A 16,759-nucleotide genomic window follows, 5' to 3' on the forward strand; every position below is an offset into this window, starting at 1 on the left:
TCAAATTGGTGCAGTCATTATGGAAAACAGTATGGCGGTTTCTCAAAAAATTAAAAATAGAACTATCATGTGACCCAGAAATTCCACTTCTGGGTATTTATCCAAAGATATCTAAAACACTAATTTGCAAAGATATATGCTGTAGGTTTATTGCAGCATTATTTACAATAGCCAATATATGGAAGCAATGTAAGTGTCCATCTAGAGACAAATAGATAAACAAGAAGTGATATGTAAATATAATGGAATATTACTCAGCCATGAAAAGCAATAAAATTTTTCCATTAATGACAACATGGAAAGACCTAGAAGGTATTGTGCTGAGTGAAATAAGTCAGACAGAAAAAGACAAATACCATATACTCTCACTGATGTATAGAATCTAAAATACAAAATACATGAACAAATAAACCAGAAACAAACTTACAGATACAAAAAACAAATTAATGGTTGCCAGATGGGAGGGGGTCGAGGGGATGGATAAAAAAGGGGAAAGGATTAAGATGTACAAATTGCCAGTTATAAAAACAGTCATGAGGATGAAAGGTGCAACATGGGAAATCTAGTCAATAATATTGTAATAATTATGTATGATGTCAGATGAGTACTAGATTTATTGGGGTGAGCATTTCATAAGGTACATAAATGTCTAACCACAATGCTATTCACCTGAAACTAATATAATATTGTATATCAACTGTAATTGAAAAATAAATTTAAAAAATAAATAAAATAAAATGTTTGTTCAAAAAAATATACGTCATTGTGAAGATTAAATGAGATAATGTGGGCCAACTGCTTATCTTGACTCTCTTGACACACAGTAGGTCTTCAGGAACTGCAGCTCTCTTCCCCATGAAGCCAAGGCTGAATAAAATGTCCTATTTATCTTTCAGTGGTAGAGGAATTTGAGTCAGAGGACACAGTGGTGGATGAGTGATGACCTCCATTTCCGTTTAGTTAGACTTTCTCTGAAACTCATTCTTATGGTGAATGCGTTGTCATACAAGTTTTCCTCTCATTTTAAGAATATAAAATAATAAACCTAACTAGAAGGCCATTCAGAAATATAGATGTAAGAAATGCAAATTCTGTGGGCCAGAAAAATTTTTTGAATAAATCTTTAAAATCATTTGCAAAATTATATGAATGGTGATTTTATTCATCATCATTCACTGTATTTTATACACGTTTATTGCAATTGAATAAAACACACCAAATACTTTTTACCATTTTCTCAATAAATAACATGTAAAAATTCTGACATTTCCAAACCTTTACCTCTCTACATATATTGGCTCTACATATATTTAGTCTCTTTAATATTTGAAAGATTGACCGATATATTCAAAATAATATTCTGATTATATTTTATTTTTTTATTTTGCATTATCAAATACTAATGATAGTTTTTACATGTTCTCATACAAAAATTAAATTCTTAATTTTAGATGGTGATTCTTACAATTTCAAAATTTTCTTGACATAGATACGTGTGGAAAAAAAGATAACCCAATTTTTCACAGAAAATCAACAATGCAAGTGTAATCTGTATAAAGATCGTTCTCCACTGAAGAGTAGTTGTCACTCGAAATTAACCAGAAAATTTCTTGCCATCTCTTATTTCCTATGAAAATATAGATTACATTGATTGAAACAGATTATATGGATTAAAAGCTTAGTCAATAGTTAACCATAGAAATTATTATTTTTAATAATTAGTTCATTTCACTGACTTTTTATTATTATCTGATGAATAAAACCAAATGTGCATTCATTCATTCATTCACTCATCAAACAGCTAGAACATATATTATTATGTTTCATTTTATTTTCTTTGTAGTATTAATGATCTGCCTGATTTTCTGTTATCATTTCTAATATTGTGAGAACTCATCCAAAACAGATCTTTTCCCTCTACCTTTCCATAAAATTATTTTAAATTTACCCTATTATTTTTCAAAGTTAAAAAAAAAATTCTTAGAATGCTCTGATTTCAATAATGGTAATTCAGTGCATATTTATACATTGATCATATTTTGAATTGGCACCAATATTTACATCTTATAATAATCACATACACTTTAAACATATCATTTCGTAGATAGTGACAATTTATTTTAATTATCCAAAGAAGGGGCTTTGACACCTATTAGTTTAAGTGCGCTGACACATTTAAGGCCTCTTTCACTCCATTTAACTGTTGCATCTGACTGGAACAAGAATGACGGCAAAGATCTTGACCTTGAAACACAGGTTGAATTAAAGGATTCAGGTGGATGATAGAAGTTGTGGCTGGGTTTAAGTGAGGGCCAAACAATGTGGGGATAAATGCTGCATGGGGCAGTGGCTGAAGTGATACGTGAGATGGGTGGAAGGGGGCAGCAGTAACTAAATGCAGGGGATGACCTGCTATAAAAGTGGGGTGTGTGGGGATGATGGTTGGAGTCAGAGGTGAAAATGTAAATGAAGTAAAAGGTGGCTGTGAAAGAGGATGTAAATGAGCTATAGGGAGGTGACTGCTCTGGGAATTTATGGAAGCAGAAACAGCAAAATGCTGCAGGAACGTGTGGTGGATGGTGGTGAAAGAAGCGTGCTGGTGAACTGGGACCGTCTGTACCGCTGAGGCTGCGGAGAAGGCAGTCGGCCCTGTAGCAGGCAACACTCGAAGGTGCTTTGATAGGAGCTGTTTCTGCATATGCTGCTGGGCTTGTAGCTGTAGGAGCTTATATTTATCTATTTCATCAGGAGAAAATGTTATTGGCTGTTGAATTAAAGGGGGAGAGATAGATTTATGACACAATTCTAATTCATCTGCAACTTTGTCATGCTTCTGCATAGTTCTGTCATAGAAAGAGTTTATATTCCCCTCTGCATGATTTATAATCATGCTTACATCCTGTAAGTTTAGGTTTATTTGGTCCTCTTTGGTCTCTGTTGAATCAGGTATACCGGTATGTCTATTAGATGGAAAAGCACCAAGGAAATCATTTGGTACTTGGTCACAACTTTGAATAAAAGGTTGGCATTCACTCGTTAGAGATTTTGATTGTTCTTTTGTTGTTGGGTTCTTTTTCATGTTCGGTGACTGAGACTCTGCTACTACGTGAATTATGCCGTTAGAAAGATGGTTATCACAATCAGTATCCACTAAAACAGTAAAATTATTTGTCTGTGAACTGTTTACTTTGTCTTTCTCAAGAGTTCTTTGAGTTGCATTGCCTTTATCATTTCTCCCTTTGCCTGTGTTCTGTAAAGGTGATGCTTGTCTGTTACAGCCTGGTGGTGTAAATTCAATTGTGCATTGGATTTGTGAATGAGCCTCTGACTCACTTTTACAACTATTTGAAGAGATTTCAAAATTAGTCGATCGTTCCTGACACTTCTTAGCTTGAACTCTTTCTAAAAGGCTTTTGGCCGTCCGGGAGGTTTTCTCTTCTTCTGTAACATTTGACTCTCTGGATTCTGAATGATGGCTGGAACAGTTCCTTAGAAGGCAGCTGATATTCCCAGAGTTACACTGTATGGGTTTTACTTTGCCCAGATCACAAATATGAGGGCTATGCAAAGACTGTTGACTCATTTCGCTTTTATTTAAGTAATAAATTCTCTCTCTTGAGTAAGAGCCTGATCTGCTGTGCTTAGGTCTCTGGCAATTAGGTGGTTTTCCACTGTTCCCAGCATAGGAAATCTGTGAGCTAGTATCACAACCCATGATTCTTCTGGATTTTGGCCTTGAAAATTGTTGATTTTTGCCCAGTTTGTATCCTTCTCTGCAGGGACCATATTTATGTTTTGAGTATTTTTCATTTTTAACTGATCCCCACAATTTGCAGTTTCTGTTTCTATCTCTCTGTGATTCAGTTGGCAGGCGGTTGTCACTCTTTGCCATTTCATCGGACGAGCAGAGGCAGCTGCGCTTTTGACATTTCCCTTTGTGCCTTTTAACTGAGCTGTGTTCTCTTTTACAGAAGTAGAGCAAATTACCTCCACCATTACCGCTGCAGCTATGACTTGAACAAGTACTTTTCAAGCTAGATGTACTGTCAGGGGATGTGTCTGAAGGGCTAGAACGTCTAGTTAGAGACAACTTTGGGGAACTTCGGTTTCTGCATCTGGAGACAGTGCTGGTCATGCTGATGTGGTTACTATTTAAAATCACACCAAAGTCCTTCCCATGGTCATTGTGACCCCTTACTGTGTAAGAACTAGAATTCCAGGTGAATTGATTTCCATCTTCAAAATCTGAATGAGGATCACAGGGAATCAGTTTATGGTTTTTAGTCCTAGAGATGTAAGGTGTAAAAGATAGATCCTCATTTCCATCATTTAGAACCACCCTTCGGCAGCTTTGCCAATGGGCCCTTGAAGGTTCAAGTTCATTATCACTATTACTATTATTTCCTACACAATTCTTCCGAGAGATAGCAAGGTAAGCAGGCACTTCATGATTTTTTATTTCCAAATCGCTTGCACTAAAATTATGTTTACTCATATCTGGCTCAGAATCACTGTAGCCCAGATGATATTTTCTCTGGAAGATTTCCCAATCTGCATTAGCTATCATCATCTTTGGTTTCGAAGATCGATTATCTTCTTGGATCAATTTTTGTTGGTCTTTGATTAAACCTGAGACATGGCTCTCTATTTTATTCTTCATTTCTAATGGCTCCTTCATCAATTCTGTTTTTAAATCTTCTGGATCATGGCCATCCTTCATGTTCCGAGAAAGCTTAAAATCAAAATATAATGGGTTGCAGCCATAAGAGATACAGGGCTCTGTTTTTGTAAAGAGCAGAAGTTCTGTAGGCCACTGGAGAGTTGTGCGGCCATCCTTGCTTTGTACATGGAGAAAAGGCAATGGTTTAGATTTCACATCGTGGGGACATGCTTCTCTTATAAGCCCTTGCACATTTTTGCTCACTCTTCTTGTTTCCTCTGAAGATTTTTCTCTCTTCTCCGTTCTCGAGTTGGGATTAAGACTCACTGGACTGTTTTGCTCACTTGGCTCCAGTGATGGAAACTCATCCAGACATTCAAATAGCCTGGTATCACTGTGCTTGGAAATGTTTGGTGGGCCGGAGGAAGAATTTGCTTGGCATGCGTGATCAATGTAGCTTTCTGAAGGGTTCTTCAGTGTATTTCTAGTTTCTTTTCCTCTAATGGAAGGAGGAAAATCCATATCTGAAAGATAAATGTTAGATTTAGAGAAGGAAGCATGAATGCCAGTCGAACCTTCTATTGTTTCATCAATAGAGTCATTTGTGTCTTGCAAAATGTGAGAGCTTATGGAGAAGGTATTATGTAAAACACTTTCCAGATGGCTTGATGAGATGTTTATATCTTTTTCCTTAGTGAGGTGTGTACCTTCATTTGCAAACCTAGGGCATTTGCATTTCTCCACAGTTTGTTTAGTTTTATAGATGGGTGACTTGTTACAATCATGGGTTTCTTCTGTGTTCTCACTGAAAACTGATGCTGAGGATTCTAATTTTACATGCACTTTTTTGGAAAAAGAAAATGATACTCCTGTCCTGTGATTTGCATTACCGAGATCTGAAGATGTTTGTGGTACACGATTCCCAAACAAATAAAGTCTGTCTGTCTGTAGCTGGTGTCGATTTGGCACAGTAGACCGCTGTTTATCAGAAATGCTTCTGGGGAGATTTTTCCCTTTAAGGAGAAGAGCACTCTTCATGCATGATACTTTTCTGCCATTCTTAACTGGGAAAATTCCTTGCTGGAGTTGCTTTTCTATGGCTACCCTGGGGGCTTTGTATGCTGGTCCATTTCCAGAAGTACTGTAAATATAATAAATATTAAAATGATTAAGAAATTAGATTTGAAGTCTTATCTACATGTGAACATTTCATAGAATTTCTATGATGGGTTATGCTACTATTTATGAACTATGTTTATACTACAATATAACCATTTCACTGTGCTTATATATAAGTCAGCATATCTTTTTTATTGTGGCTAGTTCTAAACTGCATCATTTAAATGTGGATTTTTTTTTTGGAAATTAACAAAAGGCAATAGCAGGTAAATATGTTAGTGCTGCAAAAGAAAACAAAGTATTTCATTTAGATCACAATATATGTCCTCTAGAACGTATCAATTTTTTTTGAAAGAGTTAATATTTTTTCACAAAAGTTGTCAATCAGTGCTTCACATTAAATAAGAAATCAAATGGAAATAAAAGTCACTTCCAAAGTATAAAAATATATCTTTAATTGGCTTTTTTAAGTTTTGGCATTTTGTCATTTTTATTTCCTCAGTTTTAATATCCATTCATGTTTGCTTTCTTGCTTCCTTTTGAAACAGGGGGGTTAGTTCTTTCTTTATGACTTGTTGCTATTTTGACAAATTATAATAAATGCATAATAAAGTGAAACCTTTACAAAGCCCTCCTTATATCTTCAATTATCTTGAAATCTTTTCTTTTGCTTCTTATTCATCAAAATATTTTCTTTCTACCTTTTGTGCATATATATGTTTTATCTTTTAATAGCTTTTTAAAGATGATTCATTCTATTGAGCATAATTAGTAATTCAATCGGAAAACTGAAAACAGCAATAGTGTAAGGGACAAAAGTCTTTAAAATTTCTCTTTAATGTTTTATGTATAAAACCTCTACTACAAAACAAGGCCTTAATGGGGGAAGGCAATACAAACTACGTCAGTGATCTATTGTTCACTTTGAGCTGGATTTCTTTTCCTTTTCTTTTTTCACACGCTTAGATATGTGTATTTGACTTATTTTTTGTATTATGTTTTTATTTCATTTTCATTCAGCCATTTCTTGCTGAAGTTATAATACTAAAACAACTCATACTTTTTGTACGTGTAGTTAAATTTTAATGGAGAGGAGTGCTCTCTGGGCCCTTGGTTTGAGAAATTCTTTCTTATTGCCTTCACCTGTGACTATTTGGCCACTCGGCATAGAAATCTGGAGTCACATTTCTTTTGTCCACCAAATTTCATGTACTTTGCTTCATTGTTTTTACATGTTTAATACTGCAGGGTCATATTTAATTAGCCTCCATTTATTCAATTTTGAAATGAATATGCTTGAGTACTTGTATGATTTTATAATTTTTACTTTTTATTTATATATTTGATTATATTTGTTATACAGACTATTGTTTTATTTATAATATATACTTTTGTTATAATTATTATTATATAATACATTATATCTATAATATCTTACCAGATCATAGTTATAGATTGATTACTTTTGGTTATTTTTAAGCAGCACTGTTGGATACTTTCAACTTTATTCAGCTCAGACACATCTTCTCAGATTTCTCTGATTATTGCTTCTTCCCTGTCCTAGTTTCTTGTCCTGAATTTATTGGCTCACCTGAAAATATCTTCAGGTCTTATTATTTATTTCAGTACTTCAGTGTCTTTAGTCTTTTTCTCTAATTCAGAAAGAATTTCTTATTTTTAATATCTATTTTACTGATTCAATTTTTTACGATGTCTAATCTGTTGTTTACTACGATCATATGGATTTTAATTTACAGGCAATAATTTCATCAACTATTCAATCTTTACTAATTTCAGATTGTTCTCCATAAAATAATGGCTGTAACTTTAGAGTTACAGTGTTCCCTTGAATTGTACAGAAACTAAATTTAAAATGTTATAAAAATATATTCTGTTTTTTTATAGTAAATGTTTCAACACAAAAACTTTCCTCTTATTCATCACATTAATCTCCTTTTTTGAATCTTTTAAAAATGTTTTTTAGAGAGTATATTTAAGTATATTTAATATGCAAAATGAAAAAATACTCTAAGATTTATGGTTTATTGAATATTTCTTTTAAACATAAAGGAAAGTAGGAAGCATTGAGGTTTACTATAGTTACAGGTCTCTGAAAGTACCTAGAGATAGAAGGATGGGGTCCAGAAACAACTGCAGCACTGAATTTTGCCTCAGTGCCAGAGATTTTTTTCCATATTTGTAGCCGCATTTTGGATTAAATAGAAACTATAATTCTGTATTAAATGACCTTCTGTACAAACTTCATTCAATCTGATATCTGCACTAAACAGCAGAAATTATTCCGAAAGCCTGGTGTATGGTTATTATCATTCTATCCCTCCTAATTCCATTATGATGCAAATATTTTACTATTTTTATATTCTCTCTACATACTTTGTCCTTAATAATATTTTGCTTATTATGCTAATACTGTTTTGTGCATTTTCTTGCTTTGATTTATGTTAGTCTAGATGTTCTTTTCTGTATTGCTGCTTTATTTTACCATTTATCCCTCTAATGTGCAAGCTTCTTCCTTTTATATTCTTTTAAATATTTTTAAAGCTCTGTGATCTTATTGTTTTTGTATTATATATTTTTTCTTGTCTTTAATTCTCATGCTCACTTTACAATCCAACATATTTTTATTATTATATTATATATATTATATAAAATATAATATTATATTGTTGCACATTTTAACATTTATCCTCATTATTAATCTTGTATACTTCTTATTGTCATACTTAAACTTTTGATCTCACTGCTGACAATTTCCTTTACGTTAAATCTAATTTATCTTTATTATTTTGGAAAACTTCTAATTCTTGGCAACTCAACACATGCATAATCTAAAAGTATACTTTTCTAACAGGAAATAAAACACATCGAAACAACATGACTTCTTTACATGATGTAATTTCTAATGTCTCACATTATCCAGCTCTTATATAAGGAACTTCATATTCTCAGAATCAGTGGTCCTTCAATTGTTGAAATATGGGAAAACGTCCTTATCAAGGTGCACCATACTTAGATTTACACATATAGAAGTTTACAAACAGAGCACATCTCCCTGCATACAAAAACTGGTCTTGCAAGAAACCAAATTATGTCGAACTACCCAAAAGATGGCCAAAATTTAATGCCTTTTATAAGATCCATTAACAATTCCTGCCATCATTTTACAAATCAGTCTGATTCACATATTCTTACTGCTAGTATACTCATCTCTTTTCTCCATTGAGTTATGAAAAAATCTTCTTGTTACCTATATCATCCTACTCTTAAGCCCTCATTATGAGAATAAAAAACAAAGAAAGGTAATCTAGAAGAGGAGTAATACATAAAGGTGATTCTTTTTCTTTTTCATTTTATTTCTTACTCTCCTTGTCTATTCAGCTGCCAAAATGAAAATATTAAATAATTCTATTGTGACTTTCCTTAGGCTATGGCCTGCTTAAGTGAGAGAACAATTGTCTGCGAGGCAGATGTTAGGTTGTAGAAAAGAATGAAATAATTTCTCTAGCTCCAAGCTGGAAAGCTGAACACCTATTGTTTTCCTAACAATGACTGAGACATATGGAATCTGCCTACTCCATAGAGGAGGTGCTTAAGTTTGTATTTGTTTAGTTAATAAGATTTCTAGAAGGACAGCTCAACCTCAGTAGGGTGGATATTTTAATTTGTTGTAATTTGGAAGACACTTGGGTAGCTCTGCAAACTTGTAACTTTTAAACAAAAGCATCATCATCATCACTATCATGATTATCAAAGTTCCTCTGATCCTTTGTCTATTTCTCCCAAAAGAAAATATGGAATGGGTGAGTAGAAATGTAAAAATGTGACAACCTTCATAATAACAAAAGAAAACCTAAAATTATGTTTATCAAGGTTTCTAAGATTTTCTGTCGTGCGTCCTTAAAGGACCTGTCTGAAAGGTGTTTTTCTATATTGAGCCTTGTCCTGTTTTTTATAATCTGACATATTGCACTTCATAATTAATCATTCAGTAATTAACAGCTTCTCTAGATTTTTTTTCCTCTAATAACCATTAAACATTTCCTTCTAAGTTCTGTTTTGACAAGGACTGTCTGATATTTTACTGACAATGGGTTCAAAACATATTTTAAGATCCTCATGGTGTTGGCAAATAAAAAGCCAGTATCAAATGTGTGTCCTATTTCTATGATTTTTATAAGACCTCAGAGCATGCATGCATTTTTGTATTAACCTCACCTCTGGATACACATTTTTCTAACATTTATTTTTTCTTCATATCAAATTTCCCACTTATTTTTAATCTGATTATATTTCGTGTATTTTCATAATTTAAATTATCTTGATAACATGTGCAAATACATAAATATATGTAAGCTGAATACTAACTCATACACTACTCATAACTGATCTTAAAAAGTAAATATTTTCTTAGAATCAAATTTGAGGTCTAATTTTATGATATAATAATTGAGTCGTTCACTTCCAAATTTATTGTATATTGTTTTTCACTTAAGACAGGAGTTTAAATTCTGGCACAGAGATATAAATGTCACAACTCACCAGATTGCTGTCAACTACATTAATTAACTATATTAGTGTTCTACATTATGATTCATATGAACATAAATAACAATCTGAAAATTTAATTGAGTTTCAGGTAACAATCTCCTCACTTTGAAATATCCAGCAATCCCAATCTTATATAAAATTGCTATTTTTCAGTTATGAGAATATGTTTGTGTATCCTTATTATAATTATAATTTAAAAGCTAAATTTCACTGCATTAATTACATCTTGTTTTTCCAGACAATGCTAGTGTCATTTATTCTATATTCAGGTGTGTGCAGGGAAATGTACAAAAGATTTATTCCCTCTTAAAAAGATTGATTGTTATTTATGGTTTTAAAATTATTATAACAAAACTTAAAATAATTACTAAAGAGCTATATAGGTCAATTGAAATCAAATGGATAGAATAAATGCTAGTATATTAGAATCATTCTTGGATCATTTCATTAAAGAGTACATTAAATTAATAATATTGGGAAGAAAAAACATCAGATACCAAAGTGATTAATTTATAAACCTTTAACTATTAGGAACATTTGCCCTAAGACATATTTGTTGATTAACTATAATTTACTTATGTTACTACAGTGAACCAAGTAAATTGATCATTGAACTTTCCTCAGAGGTCGAAGAGAATTTTGAGCCATCTGAGACACCCCTAATTTTTACCATTCAGACTGTTGCTTCAACTCAGCCAGCTCATGGAGTCGTTTAAGTGCCTTTTCTTGTTTCTTCTCATCTTTCCATGACTTGGAAGCTACATTTCGAGCAAATTCCCGCTGCTTTAATTCTTTCAGTCTCTGTAGACAAAGAACAACAGAAAGGATGCTATAAATAAGTAATATATTCTTTTACATCCACAATGCCCCTTGCTAAATATTGTTTTGGATAGCAGAGGTGATTTCTGGATAGGAAGAGTAAAACCACCCTCTCCTTCGATGCTATTCTCTGCTCCAAGATAAATTTAGTTGTCAACTGGGTTATTTATCAAAGCTTGTCACAATCACCACAGAAATGTGCTGCAAAGCTGCACCTAGTCTTTGCTGGCATTATCCTGGCTACATAAACGTAATAATCTGTGTGCCTGTAAAAATATAAATGGGGAAAATGTGCAATTATGAATGGATATGAAGGGAGAGGAAGTTATGGGGTATACTTCCTTCTACCCACAGCCCCCATCCCTCTCACTTGTAAAAGATACTTAATCTTATTTATAAAAATTGATGTTATTATATACATTGGGTGAAACGAGCTTGTTTTGGTGAAGACCATCTGTTATTGTGAAAGATTTAATGTGATTCTTAACTTTTTTTCTGGCATTGCTATTTATCCAATGCAGACTTCTATATTTTATCCAGGAAAACAAACATGGGTCAGAAATTTAAACTCAGAACAGAGGTTTGGCCTTGTTTGATTTAAATTAACCTACCACTTCTTTTAATTAATCTTTTCTCTAAAACAATTGGATTACATGCAAATTGGATTATACTCATCACCTGTTTGGATTTCTACTTCAGAATCTGACACTAAGCACACCTAATATATTAAACAAATTGAGAAACAGCTATGATCAAATGAGCATCTTGAAGTTTGGGGCTTATTTCTGAATTAAAAGTATATATTAAGATTAGCCTCTCTTAATCCATACAAAGTGACTTTAAACTGCCTGAAATCGGTGTCCATTTAATTTGTTTTCATTACCCAGATCAACTATAAAAGATGTTTTTCAGGAATGACAAAAATCACATAGCTATCAGGTGGGGTAATAATGCTGTAGTGGACTATTTCCTACCCACAGGGCAAGGGCCAAGACCTTTCATGATCCTTAGCTTTGCTCTTGAAAGGAAATATGCTCTTGGGAGATGGTGGCCAGATAACTGCTTCTAGGCTAAGTATCTGAAGAAGGAGGCAGACCAGTCTTCCAAATAAAGACTATTCTGAGCACAAAGAACAAGAGTTTCACGGAACTAGAAACAGCCACAGGGAGAACAGTGGTGTCAATCTGAATTTAAATTTTGCCAAAAACTTCAGAGCCTTCTAAAAAATGGAAAATTTTAAGAAATACAATTATAGCCCTTGCATTATCAGGGGGAAAAATGGGAAACAAAAGGATCAACAACTTTCTGGAGTTGATAAGCAACAGAGAGTCCAAGTCTTAGAGGGAAGCCTTGGTGAGAAGACAGAGAGGGGTTTATAAAAATCTCTATTTCTACTTAGCCTTCTACTCACAGTTCCTCAGTCTCCAAATGTATAATAATCTAATTTTTGGAGTGAAGGCAAAGACATTTTGAAAAATTTCCTCCACAAGTTAAGAACCCATGAAAAATGCACTTTGACTGTGTCAAAGAGAGATGTCTACTTTGGTAAAGAGGAGAGGGAGTTTTTTAAACTCTTAGTTACTATAGAACATAAAATATATATTTAATATTTGATATTATTAGTATATAAAACCTGAAAAGCCCAAGAGAGGATATTGATTCCTTTACTCACTACATCTGATACTTGACTCTCATTATTGGAATCTTGTTTAAAATTTCCAGGTATACCTATGTCTTTCATTAGCCTCCTAGATTCCTGGACTGAACTCCTATCTCTGAGTTATAGAAATGATTGAGAATTCTGTCTTGTTCATCCAACAACAAATACTTTTAATTCATACTATGTAATATGGATATAGCAATTTACAAATCAATTATTTTCCCTTCAAGGGAGACAGATAAGTGAACAGATACTTATATAAGATAGTATTGACTTTCTTAACAGGGAAAATTAAGAAACAGCTACAATCAGAAAACTGGAAGAAGAGATTTTGTTTAAAGACATCTAACCACAGATTTGACTTAGTCAATGCTGAGTGCTCAAGACTGCACAGAGGGAAAAAAAAATCCCTGAGATCTACGAAGGAATCTCAAATTTCGGCATACTCATTAGCAGTGCATGTGTATTTTTTTCTTGGCCTGAAACTACTGCAGGTCAAGAAAAGAACCAACTGAAAGACTAGCAAGTAAGGTGCCTAGCATCTATATAGAGTCAGTAAAAGTGCCATTTCTCACCAATAAAATTGGAAAAGCTCACAATACATTGAATATTAAGATCAGAAAGGTCCTGCTTCAGTAAAGAGTAATTAACTATTAATTGAACGCTACTTTGGATTTGCCTAACAAATCATAAAAGCAAAAACTAAACTTGATTCCAAGTAGTGTAACTGTCTTTCAGAACCCAACTCAAGAATATTCATACTAAAATGGTTGGCAAACAGGGAAAAATTAATGACATCTAATATCTAATTAAAGATTATTAGGCATGCAAAGAACCAGGAAAACACAGCTAAAAACAGGGAAAATAATCAACCAATCAAGACCAATACAGAACTGATGCAAATGCTAGAATTGGCAGAAGAGTGAAATAAGACAGTTATAACTGTATTCCATATGCTCAAAAAGTAGAGCAGAGATGGTAATCTATTGGATAATTGCGTAATTGGTGTCTCTGAAGAAGGAGGATGGAATATTTGCATATATAATGGATGAAAATTTTTTGAAAACTCTAAACCCACAAATCTCTCAACAAACCTCGAGTTCAAGAAACATGAATTAAACTACATCCAAAGCTCATCGTAATCAAAATTTTCAAAAATAAGGGGGAAAAAAGTGGAATTTTAAAAAATATCCATAGAGAAATGACATATTTCTGTAGAGAAGAACAAATAGTAGAATGGCAGAATAATTCTCATTGGAAATAATACAAGTGAGAATACAGTGAAGCAACAACATCTTTAAATTTCTGGAAAAAAATTAAAAACTTGTCAAAGTAAAATGTCATACCCAGTGAAAATATCTTTTTAAAAAGAAAGCAAAATAAAGATGTTTTCAGACAAAACAAATTAAAAGAATTCAACAGCAGCACATCCACGTGATAAACATTAAAGAATACCATTAGATAAATGAAGACAATACCAGAGAGAAATACATATCTATGCAAATGAATGAACACCAGAAATGGTAACTACAGGATAAATAACATATTTCTTATTATTTAAATATATTTAGATTGTTTAAATAAAACCAATAGCTATGTTTTGGGGGGTAACAAATTTATAAATGAAATGTTTGACAATAAGCATAAAGTCCAGGAAGGAGAAAATGTCATAAAATGTCAAAAGGTCTTATTCTATACATGAAAAGGTATAATAACAATTGAAGGTAGACTGAGATAAGTTAAAGAAATGTATGCACTATATACCTTACAGCAACCATTAAAATAATAAAATAAAGGGTTTTAGCCAATAGAACAACAAAAAAAGCATAAGGAAACTATTAAATTTATTCAATCCAAAAGAAGGCAGAAGAAAGTGAAAAGGAGGGCAAAATAGATAGGACAATTTTAAAACAAATAGCAAGATAAGAACGATTGTCAGGGCCAAGAGGATCGTGTCAGTGGCATTGCTGATAAAGAAGAGAAGGTTTGATGGTGAGACACCCAGTTGGAAGAATGAACAAGAGGCAGACATGAGTGCACTTCTGCTGGGAAGTGCAATTCTATTGTGCGCACTTCTGCCCCACTTTCTATGCAGAAGAAGAACCTTCCTTTCACAATCAGCAATTCCGCTGACACTTGATGTAGCCGACATGATCCGCTCAGCCCTGACAACAATAATCTAATTAAATAGACATTGGTCTAAACCTTGGCAACAGCTCAAGACAAACATATTTCAGGAAAAAAATTTGCTACCTCACAATTTATAAAGAACTGTAGAGAGCTCAACAATTAGTTGTTTATCAGGAGTGACTCAAGGTAAACAGGTTAGAGCAGGCGAGAGGTTGAAACTCACTGGGAGAGGGAGGGCTGAAGACCTAACAATAGGGGAAATGAAACAAAGCATCAGTTTTCTAGACGTGTTTGAATGGCAGACAACATCTTGTAGGGGTTAAGAGAAGGATTCTAAAATCAGTCAGACTTGAGTCTGGATCTTGTCTGTCAATCACTAGCTTTGAGACTCTGAGAAAGGTACTCAGTCTTCCCTAACTTCAATTTACACATTTGTGACTTTACAAATCATCAGTATTTACCTTGTAGACTTCTTGGACTTATTATTTGAGTTAGCAAAGGTAAAATGTTTGGCACAGCACCTGATATATAGCAAATGCTCAATGAGTATGAACTATTATCAGTTTTAGAGGTAAGATATAGTCAGATTTTATGAAACTCTGGGAAGCAGGAAGAATAGAAGCTCTTGATTTAACTGGCAATGGGGAGCCATTCAGATCAATAGATTCATATTATTATTGAAAACAGAGCATTCGAGTGATTTTCATCTGGATAGTTTTACAAAACTGGTAGGTGTCTTATTTTCTAAAGGAGAAGACAGAAAAAAGAAGCATGCTGGGTACATTTCTCACCCTTGTCTGGAATAATTATAACATTTAATTGAAACATTTGTAATTTTTATAAGTTTAAGAACATATATCACTAGTGAGAAATTATAAAATTTGGATTAAAGTTTGATTTGTTGTCTGGCTCTTCTTTGATAAATCATATTTGCAGTTTGCCCTTAGGTATTAAGATTATCCAAAATCAATCTTAGTCAGGAAAGAGGGTAAAAGAATGGGCATCTAATATTTCCTAGAGGGAAATTAGGACATATAGGTAATGTCCTTCTATCTTTTAAAGGCATTTAAAAGAGAAATTACAGAGCAGATGGTCTTTATGGTCCTGAAGAGAGGCAACCTGCCATGGTTTTTGCCCAGATCAAAAGCAACACAATAAAGGACTGATGCAGGGGTCAAGTTAAAGAAAGAAAAGTAGTCCTTCTGTATCTTCTCCAGCTTTCACAATGCATTTTATCCTCTCTCAGCAGTAAGTGAAATAAGTCTTATGGAGACATATTTGCTAAAATCCATTTATGAAATATTTGGAATTTCATTTCCTTCTCATATTTATTTTAAAAGCACAAACTAAGTAATGTTTATTTCCCCACTTGCCAACATGAATGCTTGTCGCTTGCATGGCAAGTGGAATTCAGCCGTGAATAAATAAATGAAGAAGCGAATTGATCAGGTCAGCGAGTCTCCATGTGTTTGGAATGGCAGTGCTCTCAATATTACTGCCTGCCAGGCAGAACATGCATGTGAACATCTGCACGCTCCAGCAACCTCTCTCAGTCACCATCACTGAAGCAGAACACACATGTGAAAGGAATTTACTCGAGTGTATCTAGTTTTCCTTTCTTAAATAGAATAACTCCTTCCATCCTGCACTTTCATCCATAGATCCTAGGGTACTTTGCAGGCATTAATGTTCTTTACACTAGAGCAAATCCCCAATGCAAAAGGTCAAAATTATTAACCTCATTTTAGAGATGAAGAAACAAACATATAGATTAAATGACTTGATCTATACCAAAGGATACA

The 16,759-nt window shown here is 33.4% G+C and overlaps 1 protein-coding gene across 1 annotated transcript in view; it reads right to left on the bottom strand.

Annotated features, from left to right (window-relative positions):
• Positions 1–2,152: 2,152 nt before the first annotated feature.
• ZNF804B (zinc finger protein 804B) overlaps positions 2,153–16,759 on the bottom strand; it is a 438,846-nt gene continuing 424,239 nt past the window's right edge. Inside the window, exons 3-4 of the mRNA XM_039878166.1 lie at positions 11,019–11,149; positions 2,153–5,801 (exon numbers count right to left, since the gene is read on the bottom strand). Coding sequence (XP_039734100.1) covers positions 2,153–5,801; positions 11,019–11,149 — 3,780 coding nt within the window. The remainder of the gene's footprint in view (positions 5,802–11,018; positions 11,150–16,759) is intronic.

This window comes from Pteropus medius, unplaced genomic scaffold (genome assembly GCF_902729225.1).
Source record: "Pteropus medius unplaced genomic scaffold, Ma_sr-lr_union100, whole genome shotgun sequence".
Taxonomy (NCBI): Eukaryota; Metazoa; Chordata; class Mammalia; order Chiroptera; family Pteropodidae; genus Pteropus; species Pteropus medius.